General features: G+C 39.8%; 2 protein-coding genes across 11 annotated transcripts in view; one reads left to right on the forward strand and one right to left on the reverse strand.

Annotated features, from left to right (window-relative positions):
* The window catches only part of FRMD5 (FERM domain containing 5), a 328,234-nt gene extending 323,274 nt beyond the window's left edge, over nucleotides 1–4,960 (forward strand). For 3 of the 7 annotated variants that reach the window (XM_060618706.3, XM_060618704.3, XM_060618705.3), the window contains one exon: nucleotides 3,210–4,051. In XM_060618706.3, coding sequence (XP_060474689.1) covers nucleotides 3,210–3,787 — 578 coding nt within the window. In that variant the 3' untranslated portion in view covers nucleotides 3,788–4,051. Of the gene's footprint in view, nucleotides 1–3,209; nucleotides 4,052–4,429 lie in introns of those variants that run through there. The other 4 variants (XM_060618711.2, XM_060618707.2, XM_060618708.3 and 1 more) reach the window with 3 other exon arrangements.
* A 6,117-nt stretch (nucleotides 4,961–11,077) lies between these two features.
* WDR76 (WD repeat domain 76) overlaps nucleotides 11,078–20,112 on the reverse strand; it is a 61,732-nt gene continuing 52,697 nt past the window's right edge. For all 4 annotated transcript variants that reach the window (XM_060618715.3, XM_060618713.3, XM_060618718.3 and 1 more), the window contains 4 exons: nucleotides 19,952–20,112; nucleotides 19,308–19,460; nucleotides 17,633–17,686; nucleotides 11,078–11,798 (listed from right to left, as the gene is read on the reverse strand). The exon at nucleotides 19,952–20,112 is cut by the window's right edge and continues 57 nt beyond it. In XM_060618715.3, the coding sequence (XP_060474698.2) occupies nucleotides 11,543–11,798; nucleotides 17,633–17,686; nucleotides 19,308–19,460; nucleotides 19,952–20,112 (624 nt within the window). In that variant the 3' untranslated portion in view covers nucleotides 11,078–11,542. The remainder of the gene's footprint in view (nucleotides 11,799–17,632; nucleotides 17,687–19,307; nucleotides 19,461–19,951) is intronic.

Here is a 20,112-nt window from a genome sequence, read left to right on the forward strand (position 1 = left end):
TTTGCCAGATCTCACCCACCCATGGTACCCACCCCCTCCATCCCACAGTAACAGGTTTGATGAAGGGGTTGGGGTGGGTGGTGACTTCTAGTGAACCTGAAGTTCTGTACAAGACTAGTCTGACATACATACAGGTGAGGTCTATTGAGGGAACAGAAGACTAACATTTACTAATTTTGTCTAGCAGTCTACTAGAAATGCATACATTTCCATTATCTTATTTACTGAGAGCACCAACAACTTATTATGATGTGGTTTCTGGTGTCCCTCTGATCTGTTCTCTCTGATATAACAGCCTTTGCCCCTCTCCTTCCCCTCCAAGCTTAGGGCTGAATTGTAGGCTAAGATGAAATGCACTGAAGTGGCTTCAGCAGCTAAGCTGGTCGTACTGTGGAAGATCTGACAGTCATAGCTGTCTTTGTGAAGGGACAGCCTCTAGAAAGGGTATGAGGATTATGTGGAATTTAAGAAACAAAACAGATGAACATATGGGAGGGGGGGAAAAGAGAAAGAGAGGGGAAACAAACCATGAGAGACTCTTAAAGATAGACAACAAACTGAGGGTTGATGGGGGGATGGGCTAGATGTGTGATGGGCATTAAGGAGGGTACTTGTGATGAGCACTGGGTGTTGTATGTTAGTGATAAATCACTGAATTCTATTCCTGAAACCAATATTGCACTGTATGTTAACTAGAATTTAAATAAAATTTAACTAACTGGAATTTAAATAAAAATGGAAGGAAGAGAGGGAGGAGCAGAGGAGCCAACACATGTGTGATCAGGGCCTCAAGATGTGTTTTATCAGGAACTTATTAAACACTCCCAGGTTCATATTCCTCATGCTGCTTGTGCAAATGCAGGAGTAAGGGGAAAAAGCTGGGGGGAAAAGATCAAAGGAGCATCAAGAGCACTGGAACAAGGGGCTGGCTCTTAATTTCACATTATTTCACAACAGTTTCTTGGGCAATTGGGACCTAAATCTAAAGTAGGTATAAGATGTTGACTTAATTCATCCAGGCCCAGAATCCAACTACATGATCATTAGCACCAGGAAATAGAAAGAGGCTTGGAGTCCATCCTTACCTTTGCCATCATCAACCAACCACATGACTTCAGGCAAGCTCTGTAACCACTTGCTTTCATTACTTCGTGGAAAGATAAAATGAAAGCACTTAAAAAAGTTTAAAATAGTATACAAATTTAAGATTTTAGCACAATGGGGGAAAAAAATAAAACCAGGACCATGAGGAGCTTCTGAAAGCAGAAGCTGAAAGCTGTGGCAAATATACTTACTGATGGTGAGGTGATGGGGAGACTAGGTGGCTAGCAGGGGGCTGCTGTTCCTGCCCCAACCCACCCCACGTTTGTAACCAATCCCAGGATTTGTTCCTCTGGAGAATCCTTAACTGTGCCGATGGGCTCCAGCAGGCTGAGCAGGCAGACTGCCTGGGAGCAAATGGCTACTCAAGAGACCCAAACACAACTCACTACTTCTGAAAGGTTACTGCCACCTTTTAAGAGAGACCTTTGGGCTGGAGAGGGGGGGGGGGGGGGGCAGCGGCGCCTGGGTGGCTCAGTTGTTTAAGCATTTGACTCTTGATTTTGGCTCAGTTCATGATCTCACGGTTTGTGAGACCAAGCCCCACATAGGCCTCTGGGCTGACAGTGCAGAGATTCTCTCTCTACCTCTCTCTCTGCCCCTCCTCTGCTTGTGCTCTCTCTCAAAATAAATCAACATTCAAAAAGTGAGAGAGAGACCCTTGGGCTTATGAAGCTAGCCCTAATCAACCCTTATTTGGTCAAACCTTTACATAGCTGGGAATCTGATCTAGTCTGCAGCAATTCAGGGTCAATTTCAGGGCAACAGAAGGGAATTGGGTTCTCTTACCATAGGCCGCAAAAGCAGGGAGAGTCAGAGCCACTCTGGCACCCCAAAGATAGCCAGGAATGAAAATGCAGACACTGAACCTGAAACAAGAAGCCATTTCCTCGAGAGCATTGTGATGTGGGCCATACTCGGTGACTCCAGGCCCACATCTTCTAGCCTCCATGGCTACTATTTAGTTGAGGGAGTAACCACCTCCTGTTTTTTGCTACCAGAGACTGAGCACTGTAAAGAGAGAAATGTTCCATCTGAAAAAGTAAAGAGATAATGGGTAGTTTTAGGGGGTCGGAGAACACGTTCTCCTAACCATTGTAAGAATTTCCACCCTGACCCAACAAGATGTTCTCAGAGACCACTCTGCAGTTTGGAGTGTGTAAAGATAGGGGACGTGTCAGCTTACAGTAGACCCAGCTCATTCTAAAGTAAAAAAAAGGAGCCACTAGCCAAGGCTATTCCCCTTCTCCATCAGAAAACACTTAGGAAGAGGGGTGCCTGGGTGGCTCAGTTGGCTAAGTATCTGACTATTGACTTCGGCTCAGGTCACATCTCCAGGTCATGAGATCAAGCCCAGAATTGGGCTCTGTGCTGAGTGTGGAGCCTGCTTGGGATTCTTTCTGTCCCTCTCTCTCTGCCTTCCCCTGCTCATGCATGCACATGTGTATGTGCACATGCACACTCTCTCTCAAAAATAAACATTAAAAAAAAAAAAAAAAAAAGAAACCACTTAGGAAGAGCAGATAGGGTTTTAATGTCCCCTAAGATTAGGACAGCCAGAAGTGGGAGGCTGAAGAGACAGAGCACAACTGCAGAAATCCAAAAGACGACCTCATGAACTCAAGGAGCTGCATGCTGGATTGTTAGAAGGGCACTCAGCTCCAGAATCAGTATTTCATGAGCCCTAGTGAAGGAAAACAGTCTTTTCCTCCCCATTCCTGCCTCTTAAGACCCTCAGCCCAAGAGGGAGACTTGAGTTCCCTGAAATGTGGCCCCAGCTCTGAATCAGGGATGGTATGCAATTCAGAATGTCTTTCAATTGACGTCAAAAGCAGGAAAGGCAGAATCTTTGACAAATCTTGCCAAGACCCTACGTAAAAAGAAAAAAAAACCTCCAACCATGGCCCCTCTGATGTCTGCTGCTTCTCTTATCCTCTTCCTGATACATCAGAACAGCATGCAGCAGCCACTGTCACGTAAAGTGTACAGAGGGGCTTCCTTGCAAGATTTTAGTTACCATATAAAACAGAATGGGTGCTGCCTCCACCAGACAGCAAAGTGTGCACAGGGACCCAGAAAGCCTTCTCACGTTCCTTTTGCATTTCCAGGCCTCGAGTCCCTCCGGGACAGTGCCCATTCCACGCCAGTGCGTTCCTCCTCCCACGGGGACACCTTCCTGCCTCATGTGAGAAGCAGCCGGGCAGATAGCAATGAGCGAGTCGCCGTGATTGCAGACGAAGCCTACAGTCCTGCAGACAGTGTGCTGCCCACCCCTGTGGCTGAGCACAGCCTGGAGCTGATGTTGCTTTCCCGGCAGATCAATGGGGCCACCTGCAGCATCGAAGAAGAGAAGGAGTCTGAAGCCAGCACTCCAACAGCTACAGAGGTGGAGGCCCTTGGGGGAGAGCTGAGGGCCCTGTGTCAGGGGCACGGCAGGCCAGAGGAGGAACAGGTGAATAAGTTTGTTTTAAGTGTCCTCCGTTTGCTCCTTGTGACCATGGGACTCCTCTTTGTTTTGCTCCTCCTCCTGATCATCCTTACCGAGTCTGACCTTGACATTGCCTTTTTCCGCGATATCCGCCAGACCCCCGAGTTTGAACAATTCCACTATCAATACTTTTGTCCCCTCAGGCGATGGTTTGCCTGCAAAATCCGCTCAGTGGTGAGCCTGCTCATTGACACCTGAGAAGGCATGACTCCTCCCAATAACTAGCCAGGTGGACCAAGGAGCCCGGCTACCCATTCCCAGCAATGGGACCCATCGCGGAACCATCGGCACATGTACCAAGTCCTCCTCTCATGACTCAAAGTCCACAGCCTAGGAGGGTCATTTCCCAGAAGAAAAAGAGGATAGGCTCATGCCCTATCTAAACAAACTGGGAAAACTCATTTCCTTCAGAGGTTCTTTCAAGAAAGGCTCAGCAACTCTGTTTCTCATCCTCCCGATTTGCAGGATAATTTTTGGTTTTGAATTTTGATTTTTCATAGATGTGTATTATTTTGAAAGTATCAAATAAAAATAATTTATTTTACTATTACGGATTATCGCAGTAGTGTCACCTAGCAGATGGGACACTAGTTGAAGACTAGAGAGCTGTCGTCTTCTGTATTGTGCGGGAGCTTTCCTACTGGGCTCCAGTAGGCTCATCAGTGCAGCCTCAGCAGCACAGGCCAGGGGTCTGGACAATGGGAACTATCTGTAGGTTTTCCTGCCAGACGAGATTTGAAAAAAGTAAACACCCATGTAGAATGATTAAATGGAAAGTTGCTTCTTATGATGGTCTGAGTTGGATTTTCTTTTCCTTTTGTTTTTTTCAAATCTGAGCAGAGTGGGCATCTGAAGGGACCACCGCTACCGCAGCAGCAGCAGCAGGGGTGGGGTAAGTCTGTCCCCTTAGACTAGAGATCCTAGTGGGCATCGCCATGAGTTTTATATAATGAACTTAGACTTCTGTGATTTTTTTTTTTCCTGAAGAACCTCAAGATTTTTATAGTGCTTCAGAGACATTAGTTGAATTCAGTGGTGCCTGAGATAAGACTGTCAGAAATGTCGGACAAAGTGTAGTTAACAGAAACGAGAACTTAGGTACCTAAGAAACTGTTGAGATTCAGAGAGCAGTACCTATTTTGTACCCCCCCCCCAAAAAAAAACTATTTCAATTTATATTTTAACAAGATGTTATTTTCTTATCAATTCATATTTTGTTTTTACTTTATGGATTAAGAAAATAGAGCCTGATGAACTAAATGATGCAAGAAAGAAACTGATCTTGAGAATGAAAAGCTTCAGAAAAGAGAATTCCAAGATCAACAAAGAGCCTTGGAAGGGACCAAGAAAAGGATTTCTTTAAATAGGCATACTAAAAGATGCCTACAAAAGAAAGAAAGCGAACGTGGCAGAAACCAACAATTAGATGTAGAAATACTGCCCCCTAGGGTCATCCTCTGCATCAGGAAAATAAGAGTTGTAGGAAAGTATTTGCCATTCTTGCTGAGGGAAGCTGCGGAAGCATGCAAAGCATAGCATGTGAAGGGTGAGTGTGGGGTCCAAGGCCCAAGCTCTGCAACTCTTAACCACTCACATACAAGATCTCGTTTTCATCTCAGGGAGAGATTTCTAAGTCATCTGGGGCCTGAGGACTTATTTAAGGATAGTCCGTAGACATATTCCTGGGACCCACACAATAGCGGAGTGGCTGCTAACATCACGTGATGTTGGGCAGCCCCAAATGCAGAACAGGATGAGTCACTTGAAGATTTGCTCTCCCCTAATTTGTCCCCTGAAATAGCAGAATCATGTCCATGTACAAAGTATAACAGACATGGAATTGACAGGGGGTGCAGGGTGGGGGGAGTGGATTGTACAATTCTAAATGCCCTTTCATCTAGACCAGGGGTTGGCAAACTTCTTCTGTAAAGTGTCAGATAGTACATATTGTTTTTATTTTGGTTTTGTGGGCCATGCTCTGTGGCAACTACTCAACTCTGCCATCATAGCACAAAAACAGCCATAGGTAATACATAAACAAGGAAACATGGCTGTGTTCTATAACAGTTTATTTTTAAAAAGACAGCTGAATTTGGACCACAGGCCATAATTTGCCAACCCCAATCTAGACAATAAAACTGCTCCTTACCAGTATGTTAGCAGAAAGGGGGTCAGCTCTGCTCCCATTCCTGACTTGCTAAAGGCCCAGGACCATTTCCCAGTGGAGGCACTGGGGTTGCTTGTTTAAAGGGTGCTTGAACAACCAACCAGCAAAGAGGTAACTGATGCCAAGATGAGCAAGATCAAGTGTTTAAATGCTAAAACTCCACCAGAAGCTAAGAATGGAAGAGGAATGTCTGATCATTTCCATACCAGCGACAATTAGGGCAGAATTACAAACATCTATTTACCAAGTGACAAGACAAAGTGAAGGAGATCCTAGTAAAACTTAGGGATCACTTAGAACCAACTATCCACTGCCACTTGTCATCTACACAGGAAGGCTTTATTTAGCACAGGACTGAAGTGAAAAGTAGACTCAGAGATGAAAAGGCTGTCAGAAGATAGGGGGCTGGTTTTAACCTGGATATCTACTGTCTTATGCAACATAGCAGATTACCTTTTAGTGTAGTGTTCCTACCTCAGTCTGTAGAATATGGTGTTTCTATGCAGTGAGTGATAACCTTGACAGTGACCTTTCATATTCACATTAAAGAGAGATACAATATTCCATTTCCTGGTATGTTACTTGTGTCTAGAGTTCTAACAGTACAATAGTCCATACCACTTCCAACAGCTGGATTTTGCTCTCTGAACAGAAACTTTTGGGTTATTTTTTTCCAGGGCTTACCCCAGAAAATACAGATAGTAAAATTTCCTTCAATTTGCTTTTCAAGTAGCGCTTGAATAACAAACTTCCTTTGTTGGTGACTAGTCTTTTTGGTATCTCCCCATAGTTAAACATTGTTCAAATTTTTAACCTGGTTTTACTGTGTTCCACTATGTCTCCCATTTTCTCTCAAAATTAGTTTGATCTCATTGTAGAAAAAAACAATGGATTCCATAGCTTCATCCATCAGAGGAAATAAAACTCTTACTAAAGAATAGTGTACTGCATCTTTAAGCAGTAGAAGGTAAACTACCTGCAAATGTGAATTTCTTAGTTTCATTAAAAAGTATAGTTGTAAACCTTTCGTGTGCCAAAAATTCTAAGTTATACTTTCCTTCAAAGCAATGTACTTTTTTCTACATATGCAGTATGTAGTTAGCATAAAATCATTGGTGCCATGAAAATTATTTTTAAACTTAAATAAATATTTAAATATCATTGAAGAGTGGACTCTTTCTTAACCTACAACTGGTCTCCCTTTTTCCTCAAAGTTACCAACACAGAGATAAAAGGATACCAGGGGGATTTATACAGCTGACTGCTGTTCATGACTAGAATCATTTAAAATAGTCATTTTATTGGGGCACCTGGTTGGCTCAGTCAGTTAAGCATCCAACTCTTAATTTTGGCTCAGGTCATGATCTCATAGTCATGAGGTTGGGCTCCACACTGGGCATGGAGCCTACTTAATATTCTCTCTCTCAAAAAAAAAATAGTAATAATAGTCATTTTGCTTATATCCATCTATCCTTGACCTTTCCCCCAAAATAAATACTACTAAAAACTTGGAAACTGTAATAATAGAACGATTTTAGAGATGAATTGGACCTCATTTTTCTGTTGAGGAAAACCAAGGAGTGATTTTCCTAAGGCTACATAGAGCCAAAAGTAGAAGCAAGATGGTCCAGGGTGCCTGGCTGGCTCGATAAGTAGAGCATGAGATCTTGAGGTTGTGAGTTTGAGCCCTACATTGAGTGTAGAAATTACTCAAGAAAATAAAATCTTAGGGGCAGCTGGGTGGCTCAATCAGTTAAGCATCAACTCTTGATTTCAACTCAGGTAATGGTCTCACAGTCTGTGGGATGGAGCCCTGCATCTAGCTACACACTGACAGTGCTGAGCCTGCTTAAGATTTTCTCTCTCCCTGCCCTTTCCCTCCTCTCTCAAAATAAACTTAAAAGTTTTTTTTATAAACAAGAACCTAGATGGTCCAGCTTCTCGACCAGTGTTCTCACTCAAGCCTGGAACAAGAACAGAAAACATTTCCTATGAAGGGAATAGAATGGTGTCACTGCTACAGTAACCTGATAATTACAACTTACAAAATATATTCCTATAACATTATCTCACCTGATTATATAACCATCACTCTGGCTACAAAACTGGTAATGGTCATTTAAATTCCATGAGGATGAAAAGTGAAACTTGGGTCCACTGTGCTAGTTTCTTACCTAATCTTCCTGGTTTCAATTCTATCTGCCCTTTAATGCTCCATTCTGCTACCAGATCATCTTCCTAAAGCACCAATCATGTTATGTAACCCACCTCAAAATTTTCAGAGGTTCCTATCACCTATAAAATGATTATCTAATATCCTGTCCCTAGTGGAGCTTTGTTTTTGTTTCTAATGACAAAGTCTTTGCTTAAAGTGATCTGCAAAGTAAAAAGCCTAAGAAACAGGGGCGCCTGGGTGGCTCAGTAAGTTGAGTGTCCAGCTCTTGATTTCAGTTCAGGTCATGATGCCAGGGTTGTAGGATTCAGCGCTGAGTGTGGAGCCTGCTTAAGATTCTCTCTCCCTCTGCCATTCTCCCCCACCATTTTCTAAAAAAGAAAAAAAGCTCTCTAAAAAAAAAAAGAAAAGCCTAAGAACCACTGCATGTGACTGGTGATTTCCCATGATCCTACAGTTTTTTTAACATTTATTTAACATTTGTTTATTATTTTCTTTCCCCCAGTGCAAGATGGGGAGAGGCAGAGAAAGTGGACACAGAATCCAAAGCAGACTCCAGGCTCTGTGCTGTCAGCACAGGGCCCAACATGGGGTTCAAACTCATGGACCATGAGATCATGACCTGAGCCGAAGTTGGACGCTTAACTAAGCCACCCAGGCGCCCCCATGATCCTACAGCTTTAAGGCAGCCACTCTTCTATGGATACTTAATGAGGACCCCCTATTTACAGACCCTTTCAGGGCTCTAGCACCCGCTCCCTCTGCTTAGGGTTCCTCAACCATCACCAGGCCCCTCTACAAGAGAATACACTCCTGGTTTTAGCACATGAACAGGCTTCCTCTACACACCCCTACAACTTGCTGATGGAGTAGAATCAAACAGGCAAAAGATATTTTAAAACATTTCCTCTTGCACTGCTTTCATTTTAGGAAGAGGTACCTTAAAATGTTTTACTCCTGCCTCTGTACTAAATGTTATCTTCCTCACAAAATTTCACCTTTTCATTTGAAAATCCAAAAACACTTATAACCAAATGAACCAAAATATGGGTTTATGCTGTCCTGGAACTAAGACTCCTTACTGGCCATCAATACCATACTAAAAAGGAAAAACCAAAAAAAGTACTAAATCAGAAGGGACAGCCTAGCAAAAGGACACCTAAGTTTTTGGAACCTGAAGTTAAAGGGCATATATTGCTTCCTCTTGGATTGATACAGAAGGTACATGTGTCTGCCCTCCTCCCTCCCCATGTACTATAACTGACTGAAAGGATTTAAATCTTTGTGTACACAGCCCCAAGCTCCCTGCTTTCCTGGAGAACTGCCTTTGCAAAGTCATCTCTGTGGAAAGGAAACTCAAAGGCATGAATACCAAAACAGGACTTAAGGAACTAAGATTTATTAATTCCTAATCATTTTTAAGTCTCTCCAAGTTTGACCAAGTCCCTGTCTGCCTGAGAATAGTCTCCTTCCTCCTTAAAGGCATAAAAGGGTGGGCATCTCAAAGAAAATGACTCAAGAGGAATACAGAGCTTACGTGCTTAAGAGATATCATAAAGCCCAACTTAAAAAAAGAGAGAAAGCAATCATAACATACGAATAATTACAGAAGCCATAAAGCTTTAAACAAGTCTCTGGGAGAAGTACCTTTCACAACAGATTACAGTTTAAGGATGTCCTAAGGGAGACAATTTTCCTTTATGTGCTTTGTAGATTTAAACAATTACTCCATTATAGAGCTTATCACTGAGAAACAAGTCCCCACTCACTTTCCTTCCTTCCTGCATTGCATCAAGAAGACAGAACTCTATTAACTGGAATTAGATATAAATAGTACAGTTTATGAAGCTAAAATGGCAAAAGAAACCACAAAAGTGACAAACATCAAGAATTTGCTAACATTTATTGCAGAAACCGGGCAATTACCACCAAGGATTCAAAGCTTAAATGATGGTACTAATTTCAATGAGAGTATTTTTCAATATCTTTAAAAAACAGCACTTTTCACAAAAGTAGCCACACTCTGGGACCTGTGAAATGAAGTGGTGTAGAAAAGGGAAAGGGGGGAAAAAAAAAAAAAAGAAAAGAAAAGAAAAGAAAAGGGAAAGGAGCCTACAGGCTTCATTTATTATCTCCAGGGCAGTTTAATAGAAGTCAACCTCACTTAGCTTTCCCTTCCATTTCATAAATGAATATTTCCATTTCACTTCCAATTTCTATAATCCTCTCATCAAGAAAACAGAATTCTTATTACTTATAACCTATTTAATAAACTAGGCCTCAATAATTACAGAGAAGGAAATTATACATGTGACTTTATTTCTGTGATACACAATTTGAGAAGACATTTCCTCTTAGAATTCAAACATATTGCCAAAAACTATAATGGTCCTTCAGTAGTAGTTTGTCAATGAAGAGCAACAAGGTAAATATCTAGCAAAAAGGTAATATCTTACAGTAATGTCAGTCACTGATTTTGTAGCTACCCTTCCAACAACAAACACTTTCAAATTGCCCTAACTTCTAGGAAAAAAAAAAATTTATGACAAAAAATGCCAAAAGTCGTTTTTCACAACATTTCCTCCAAATATGAATTAGGCATGAAGGTATTCACTTAAGAAGATAATAAATCTCCTCTGGAGAGTTTAAAGACAGGGATAGGTAAGTGTATCTGAGACCTTCTAAGGCAGGAGCTTTCACTTCTTAAACCATGACCTACAGCAGTACCACAATAATAAAGACATATATTTTACATCAGAATATACATGTGCATATATACGTACAAGTATGCATGCATATATAACTAAGTTTCACAAAACAACCCTTACTCTATGTTTCCTATTCTTTACTATTTCTTTCCTTTTCCTTTTTTTAAACTCTGGTCATGGCTAAACTGATTTCATGTGAATAGCTATAAACCACAGTGTGGAAAACACTGGTCTGAAGGCAGTCTCACCCTGGCTTACAAGGGTCAGGCAGATCCAAACCTTGTTCCTAGAAGACCTAGAATTCCTCAGCCATGTCTCAAGAGCCATCTAGAGGAGATCAAAGGGTCAGCACACACAGACCCAGGCCCTGCCCGAGTCAACTAAGGCTTCTCAACAATTATCTTGGGATTTCACATAACATTGAATTTAAAGGCGGGGGAAAAAAGAGCTCTCTATTTAAAAAAATTAAAAGTTTGAAAATCACTAAGTTAGGATCTCTTCCAGTATATGAGTCTAGAAATAAATATTCACTCCAAACTATAAAATAAACCACAAATCCAAATGTCACTATCAAAACCCGTATCATTAAACCACAAAAACTTTTAATAATAACCAAAGCTTTGTAATTTATAATGCTAGAATTTCTCAATATACTGCCTGATTAAAGTGCTGAAGCAATCATAGCCTCCCCTCAAATTCCCTCCCCAACCTACAGAAACAACTTAAAAGCCTTCTCCCTTACTAAAAAGTACATTCTGCTCACAGTTCTTACTAATAAAGCAATTTTATATTTGCTAAGAAGAACATATGAACAAGTAAACAGACCAAGGCACATGAATTACTAGGCTCCTTAGACACTGATTTGAACAAATTGGTGTTGCTAAACCAAACACTCAGCAACTTTCTTAATTCATAAAAACATGTATCTTCCCACTGGAATTGCCTCCAGCCATAATATACCGAGTTGGGTGCATAGCATTGATGGAACACACAGAGACAAGGCATTCTCCACCAAAAAAAGAATGCACCTGCTTTCCTGTCTCATGGAAGATTTCCACCCGTCGTGGATGAGCCATGCTGCCAACTATGACACAGTCTTCTTGTTTAGGGTCCCACACAGCCTGGAACCTGGTCAGCCATCGCCCAGTGATGGTGTTGTGCCTAGTGAAAAAAGCAAGTTTTTTAAAGGTAGTAAGTGTTAAATAACTGAAGGCAGCAATCGGCAGACAGTAAACATGGCAATGCTCCTAAATGCTGGTTTTCTCTGCCAAGCTTCTCATTAAGTTACTGAGTTACCATCAGCCTAATCTCATCCTTCATATAAAACTGAACACTAGGGGTGCCTGGGTGGCTCAGTCAGTTAAGTGTCTGACTCTTGATTTCAGCTCAGGTCATGATCTCACAGTGCAGAGCCCGTTTGGGATTCATTCACATTCTCTCTCTCTCTCTCTCTCTCTCTCTCTCTCTCTCTCTCTCTCTCTTTCTGCCCCTCCCCTGCTCACTCTCTCTCTCTCTCTCTCAAAATAAACAAATAAACTTTAAAAAAAAAAAAACCCTGAAAATTAGTCCCTTCATGGTTGTTCCTTTCTTGGGATGCCTGGGTGGCTCAGTAAGTTAAGCATCCAACTCTTGATATTGACTCAGGTCATGATCTCACAGTCTTGAGATGGAGCCCGGCTGCACTAGGCATGGAGCCTGCTTAAGATTCCCCCTCCCCCTCTCCCTCTGCTCCTCCCCTGCTCATACATGCATGTACTCTCTCACTCTCTTTCAAAAAAAAAAAAAAAAAAAAAAAATGAAAGTGAAAATCAGGACAGAGATGATGTCTTCTGTACTTCTGAATCTCCAGTGCCAAGTACAGTGGTTTGTACTCAGTGGATGGTTACTCTCTGTTAAAACAGCACCTTTTGGGGGCACCTGGGTGGCTCATTTGGTTGAGCAACCAACTCTTGATTTCAGCTCAAGTCATGATCCCAGGGTTGTAGGATCAAGCCCTGCTCAGCACGGAGCCTGCTTAAGAGTCAGTCAGTCTCTCTCTCTCTCTCTCTCTCTCTCTCCCTCCCTCCCTCCCTCTGCCCCTCTCCCCAACTCATGCAATCTCCCTCTAAAGTTAAAAAAAAAAAAAGCACCTTTTTTGTTCACTATTTCCTAGCTCAATAGAATCCTCACCCTTCCTTTTTTTTTAAACATACAAATAGAAGAAGCCCTAGAAATAAGAAATATATAATCCAGGTTATTGCCATTTTAATAGAATCTATAATCCTGTATTTGTATTCCCCTGATAACCAAACCCTGAGATCATTTTATATTCCATAAATTTTTAAGTAAAAATATATTTGGGGCTCAAAGAAGTCACAAGAGAAATTAGAAAATATCTGACAATGGAGCACCTGGGTGGCTCAGTCAGTTAAGTGTCAGACTTGGGCTCAGATCATGATCTCATAGTTAATGGGTTCAAGCCCCGTGTCAGACTGTGTGCTAACAGCTCAGAGCTTGGAGCCTGCTTCAGATTCTGTGTCTCCCTCTCTGCCCCTCCCGAACTCATGCTTGCTCTCTCTCAAAAATTAATATTGAAAAAATTTTAAAAAGAAAGAAAATATCTGAAAAATTAAAAATGAAACACAACATACCAAAATTTATGGGATGCTACAAAAGCAATACTAAGAGGGAAATGTATAGCAGTCAACACTAAAGTCTCAAAATCAACACACCCTAGTTCCTCAAGGAACTAGAAAAAGAAGAACAAACTCAACCAAAAGTTAGAAGAAGGAAGGAAACAATAAAGATTAAAGCAGAGCTAAAAGTCAGGTCATGATCTCACAGTTCATGAGTTCGGGCCCCGCATCAGGCTCTGTGCTGACATCTCAGAGCCTGGAGCCTGCTTTGGGTTCTATGTCTCTCTCTCTCTCTCCTTTCTCTGCTCATGCTCTGTCCCTCTCTCTGTGTCTCTCAAAAATAAACATTAAAAAAGAAAAATTTAAAACAGAGCTAAATGAAATGGAGAATAGAAAAACAATAGAAAAAAAAACAAACAATAGAAAAAAAAAAAAACTAAGTTGGTGTTTTGAGAAGATCGACAAAATTGACAAGCCCTCACCTAGATTAGGAAAAAAAAGTGAAAAAAAAGAATAAAAGATAAAATGCAAGTAACTGAAATCAGATATGAAAGCGAGGACATTAAAACTTATGTCACAAAAATAAAAAGGATTACAAGAGAACAGTACAAACAATTATATGCCAACATATTGGTTAACCCAGAAGAAATGGCATTTCCTCATGGACCGAACCGTGAGGAAACAGAAAATCTAAGCCTATAACTAACTACTAAGGGGATTAAAACACCAATCGAAAACCTTCCAATAAAGAAAAGCCCAGGACCAGATGGCTTTGCTGGAGAATTCTACCCAACATTTAAAGAATAAACACCAATGCTCATCAAATTCTTCCCAACAATTAAGGGGGAACTTCCAAATTTCTTTGAAACCAGCACTGTTCTGATACCAAAACCAGAAAAGGACTCTGCAAAAAAATAAAATGACAGACTAACATCCCTGATGAATACTGATGCAAAAATCCTCAACAAAATACTAACAAATTGAATTCAGTAGTGCATTAAAAGGATTATACACTATGATCAAGTTGGATGTGTATCTGGAATGCAAAGATGTTTCAACATACAAAACTCAAATGATTTAATATACCACATTAACAGAATGAAGGACAAAAACCATGAGATCATCTCGATGCAGAAAAATCGTTCGACAAAATCAATACCCTTTCATGATAAAAACATTCAATGAACTAGGAACACAAGGAACTATCTAAACATATTAAAGGCCATATACAAAAAGCCCACAGCTAATATCATACTCAATGGTGAAAGATTGAAAGCTTTTCCTCAAAGATCAGGGAAAAGGCAAGGATGCCCACTCTTGCCATTTCTATCCAACACAGTCCCGAAGTATGTTTCTTACCAACATAAATCTGGTAGGACTAGAGACACTAATCTAAATGCCAGGTGTTCACAACTGTACAGGTAGCTAGATCCTACCTGTGAGACATCACCATTACACCAACAAGCATTTGATAAGGGGGACATTCTGAACACTCACATGATGATCAATTAGACAAGAAAAAGAAATACAAGGCACCCAAACTGGAAATGAAGAAGTATAATTATCTGTTTGCATGACACAACTCCACACTCACATAAAATTCAATTCTAAGACTCTACACTCACATAAAAAACTGTTAAACTAAAACAATTTCAGCACCATTGCAGGATACAAAAATAAATGTACAAAAATCAGTTGCATTTCTACACATTAACAATGAACAATCTGGACAGGAAATTAAGAAAACAATCCCATTTACAAAAAAAGAATAAAATACATAGGAATAAATTTAACCAAAGAAGTGAAAGATTTGTACACTGAAAACTACAAAACACTACAAAAACAAATCAAAGAAGATACAAATAAATAGACATCATGTCCATAAATTGGAAGATTTAATATTGTTGAAATGTTCTTAACTATTCAAACTGATCTATAAATTGAATGTAATACCTATCAAAATCCCAATGGCATTTTGTACAGAAACAGAAAAATAATGTTAAAACTGATATGTAAGCTCAAAGGACCACAAATGGCCAAGATAATCTTTAAAAAAAAGATTTTTTTTTAAGTTGGGGGCCTCACACTTCCTGATTTCAAAATATGCCACAAAGTAACAGTAATTAAGATAGAGTGGTACTGGCATAAAGACATACAGTCCAACGTAACAGAGAGCCCAGAAATAAACTCTCATGTATATGGTCAAATGACCTTCCATAAGGGTGCCAAGACCACACAATAGGGAAAGGGGAGTGTCTTCAACAAATGGTGCCAGAAAAACTGGATATCCACATACAAAAGAACAAAGTTAGACAGTAATCTTACACCATATACAAAAATAACTCAAAATGGATTAAAGACTTAAACATAAGACCTGAAACAAAACTCCTAGAAGAAAACATAGTGAAAAAACTTCAGGACATTGGATTTGGCAATGATTTCTTGGATATGACACCAAAAGCAAAACAGACAAATAGGACTATATGAATCTCAAAAATTCTGTGCACCAAAGGAAACAATCAACAGAATGAAAGGCAACCTACAAAATAGTCTAACTCCTACAACTCAAACTAGGGGCGCCCAGGTGGCTCAGTCAGTTGAGCATCTGACTTCAGCTCAGGTCAGGATCTTAGTTTGTGGGTTTGAGCCCTGCATTGGGCTCTGTGCTGACAGGTCAGAGCCTGGAGCCTGCTTTGGATTCTGTGTCTCCCCCCTCTCTCTGCCCCTCCCCTGTTTGTGCTCTGTCCCTTTCTCTCTCTTTCCCAAAATAATAAATAAAAAACATTTTTAAAAAATTGAAAGCAAAAATGACCCATTTCAAAAATGGGCAAGACTTGAATAGACAGTTCTACAAAGAAAATATATAAATGGCCAAAAGCATATGAAAAGATGTTCAATATCACTAATCATTAGAGGAATGCAAATCAAAACCACAGTGAGATATTACCTCACACCCATTTAGATAATCACTAACAAAAGAGCAGAAAACAAGTGAGGGGCACCTGGGTGGCTCAGTGGGTTAAGTGTCTGACTCTTGACTTCAGCTAAGGTCATGATCTTATGGGTTCTTGAGTTCGAGCCCTGCATCGGGCTCTGTGCTCATGGTGCAGAGCCTGCTTAGGATTCTGTCTCTCCACTCTCTGCCTCTCTGCCTCTGTGTGTGTGTGTGTATCTCTCTCTCTCAAAATAAATAAATAAATAAACTTAAAAAAAAAAGAAGAAGAAGAGAAAAGTGATGAATATATAGAGAAATTAGAACCCTGGTGTACTGCTGGTAGTATCAGAAAGTAAAATGTATAGCCCTTACAGAAAAACAATATGGAAGTTCCTCAAAAATTAAAAAACTCCTCCTTCTGGGCTATATACCCAAAATAATTCAAAGGACCTTGAAGAGATATTTGCACACCCATGTTCACTGCAGCATTTACAATAGCCAAAAGGTAGAAACAACCCAAATGTCCTTCAACAGATAAACGGGATAAAGAAAATGTGGATTACACATACAATGAAATATTATGCAGCCTTAAAAAATGAGACCCTGTCACATGCTAGAACATAAGAGAACACTGACGACATGATGTCAAGTGAAATACACTAGTCAAAGAATGACAAGTACCATGATTCTACTCATATAAAGTATCTAAAGTAGTTATAAGTACTCATCAAGTGTCAAGTAGAAAGGTGGTTGCCAAGGTCTGGAAGGGAGGGAGAAGGAAGAATCAAGGTTTAATGGGCATAAAGTTTGAAAAAGGAAATGAAGAGGGACAATTTATGAGAAAGGAAACAAACACACTTAAATGTAGCTTCCACAGACTATAAAATGCATGAAGCAACAATCAACATATTGCATACCCTATTCCCAACTCCATAAATACTCACAAAGAGAGACATCTAGGAAGAAGGCATTGACGCAAGTTGGATGTAAAATACTGTACATACATTAAAAATAGCAGATGCAAAAAAAAGAAAGAAAGTAACCAAAGAAAGTAAGTGGGAAGGTGGGGAAACCATTTAAGCTCACAACAAACAGGTATAAACAAAGAGAGCTTCAGCTGGCCTCACAGTAGGTAAGTAGTTACAATCTTCTTTAATAAGATACCATAAATAATTCAAGTGGAATACAGTCATCCACCTTAACCAAACAGAACCACCCAGCTGTAGAGAACAGCTACTGACTAAGAGACTGAACCTCTTTAAAAATACAGTGAACCTGGAAGCAAGAACACTTCTAAACAGGATAGGAACTAGCAACCTAGGACACTTAATGTAATACAAAAATCAGACTTATTACATCTCTTTGATCATCAGATGTCTAATGTATGCACTCTAAATAGCTGATAGCAATCCAGGGTCTACATTATTCAGCATATGGAAACCTACCTGATGGTAGTGAGCAGAGGAATCTGAGAGGATATACAGCTGCTGTCAAAGATTCTGCAAAATAAAGATCAGGAATAAAGTAACACCCTTTTTACTGTTTCTTAAAAATTTTCTGAAACATCAGTGTATTTAACAAGCTTTTCATTGGTTCATGATATGAAATATGATTGCTATTTTAAAATATATAGGATCAGGCTTTAACAAAAATTACAAGAAATATTATAAAATTCAGTGCTTTATAGTTTAGTGTAGAAATAATTTATTCAAATGCTATTACCCCAAATGTAAAATGCACATTATAAAGTGATAATCTGGTGAAATCTATTAGAAATCACAATATAGATCATATATAAAGGGATATGGTCTGAAAATGTACAAATAACCTAAAAGTGCATGCACATATCAAGAGCAATTCCCCCATGAGACTCATTAGTGAGGGACTAAACAATGTCATTTTCAGATGCTGGCAAGACTATGACTGACCAGCAACCAAGGGGAGAAGTTCTTGTGGGATAACTCAAAGAGTCCAGAAGCCTCTACCAGGTAGAGAAAGAAACTACCCACATCACACCACCTCCCCCTTCTTTATGCACCTAGCTATTCCAGTGCAGTTTCTTGGCACTAGAGCTTATTGCCTACTTAGATGACCAGAAAGGTGAATCATTAACAGCTAATGTAAACTCTACAGTGCAAATGGAAAGAAATGGGAAAAATAGGTAGCTTCTGAGACAAAGAAAACTGTATGGGTGGAAAAGAGACAATGGGCTGCCACTGCATGGTGACTAAATCTTTTAATGCACCCACCTGGGTAATGCTCACAGACTTTACTAGAAACTAACTGGGTATTTGTCACAAACCGAAAACCATGCTCTTCCCAATAGAAGAGTATAACAGAAATTAGGTGCCTTTCTAGAGCTGGGCCCACAATATATATTCAACAGATACATTCAACAGATACTGTCTATCCACCAGTCATATATTTCCATCCAGTGTCCTACTATTCAACCAATGAATTCCAGAATCACTTAAGGTAAAAACTCTCATAAAATAATAAATGCTTACAATGCTAAGCAAAACCAGGAATTACAGAAGAGAACAAAATCATTTCCTTTGTGGTTGTATTAACATTCTTCACATCTTTTTTATTGGCACTACATTCTAATTTTTGTTCAACGGTTTACATTTCATTTTTAAAGCCATTTTAGGAAGTACCAAAAAGCTAAAACCATAAAACTGTAACCAGTAGTTTGTACAGAAGCCCAATTTTTGCTATCTTTTCTGCCTGCCTACACTCAGCATTTCACATGTAAGGCAGACCCCACTATCCCCAACATAAGAGTTTGTCCCTATGCTAAAATTATCTTTCTTCCAACATATCACAGCCTGGTTTTATTGGGAATTCTGGGATTGCTCAGGGCTCAAAGGAAAGCCTGACATCTACTTCCTGAAGTAGCTATAGACCTTTCCTGCTGATCTCAAGGAAATTTCCAGGCCCAAAAACTTTTGAAAAGCCATTAAATATAGGTTATTGATCTGGCTAGGAACAGAGAAATGGCTACAAAACAATAATACTAGCAATTCAATAGGGAGCAGTAGTAAAGCTACCAGTTTACTGACACAGTAGCTACAGACTCTTTAGATTCCTTAACAACACATTTCTATCTCCCCAATTTACCTCAGCTTACAATCAGCACATGTGGTCACTACTCTGTTACCAGTAAGAGGTGAAAAATATGCAGAAGCGATGCTCTTTGTGTGTTCAGTCAAAGAAATCAAAGGCTGGCTTCCCCTGGGATTCAGGTGCCTTGCATCATAAATATGAGTATCCCTGTAAGGGGAGAATAATTCTCAGTTTTAGTGAGCTCTCGAATAGTGCTGAACATTAATTAGACACTCAAATACTCATTACACTGAAGAACAATTAAGACAGAACATTCTAATCTGTAATAATTTTACACTGTGTAGACAACAAGATTCTACTTGGTTTTCCAATCTGAGAAAAAAAATGAACACAGACCAACAAGTTCTATGTCACATACAGGTTTTTTTATAAGTTTTCTTCTCAAGAGACTAGAATTAAATGCATGTGATGCCACGGAAAACAAAAATGTGTTCTGGTTTAATATTTTCACTATTTATTAAATCCAAAAGAATCTCTCTTTTAAAAAAATCACATTCAATAAAACCTCAATTGGTGTAGAAATCAAAATTATTTGACCATATGGGGTATCACAAAAGTTGGAGATCTTTGACATCCAAACTAAAGCAATATTCCTAACTTTAAAAGGCCTGAATCACAAAACTTTATGAAGAACATACCTCAATCCTGCAGTGATAAAATACTGTCTATGCACTGGGTGGACATGAACAGTTCTTATTTTTCTCAGAGAAGAATTGATAAGCTTCTCATAAGAAGTTCCAGGTGTCCGTCTATCCACCAGCGATATATTTCCATTCCAGTGTCCCACTATTAAAGTGGA

Source organism: Panthera onca, chromosome B3, assembly GCF_046562875.1.
Source record: "Panthera onca isolate mPanOnc1 chromosome B3, mPanOnc1 haplotype 2, whole genome shotgun sequence".
NCBI lineage: Eukaryota > Metazoa > Chordata > Mammalia > Carnivora > Felidae > Panthera > Panthera onca.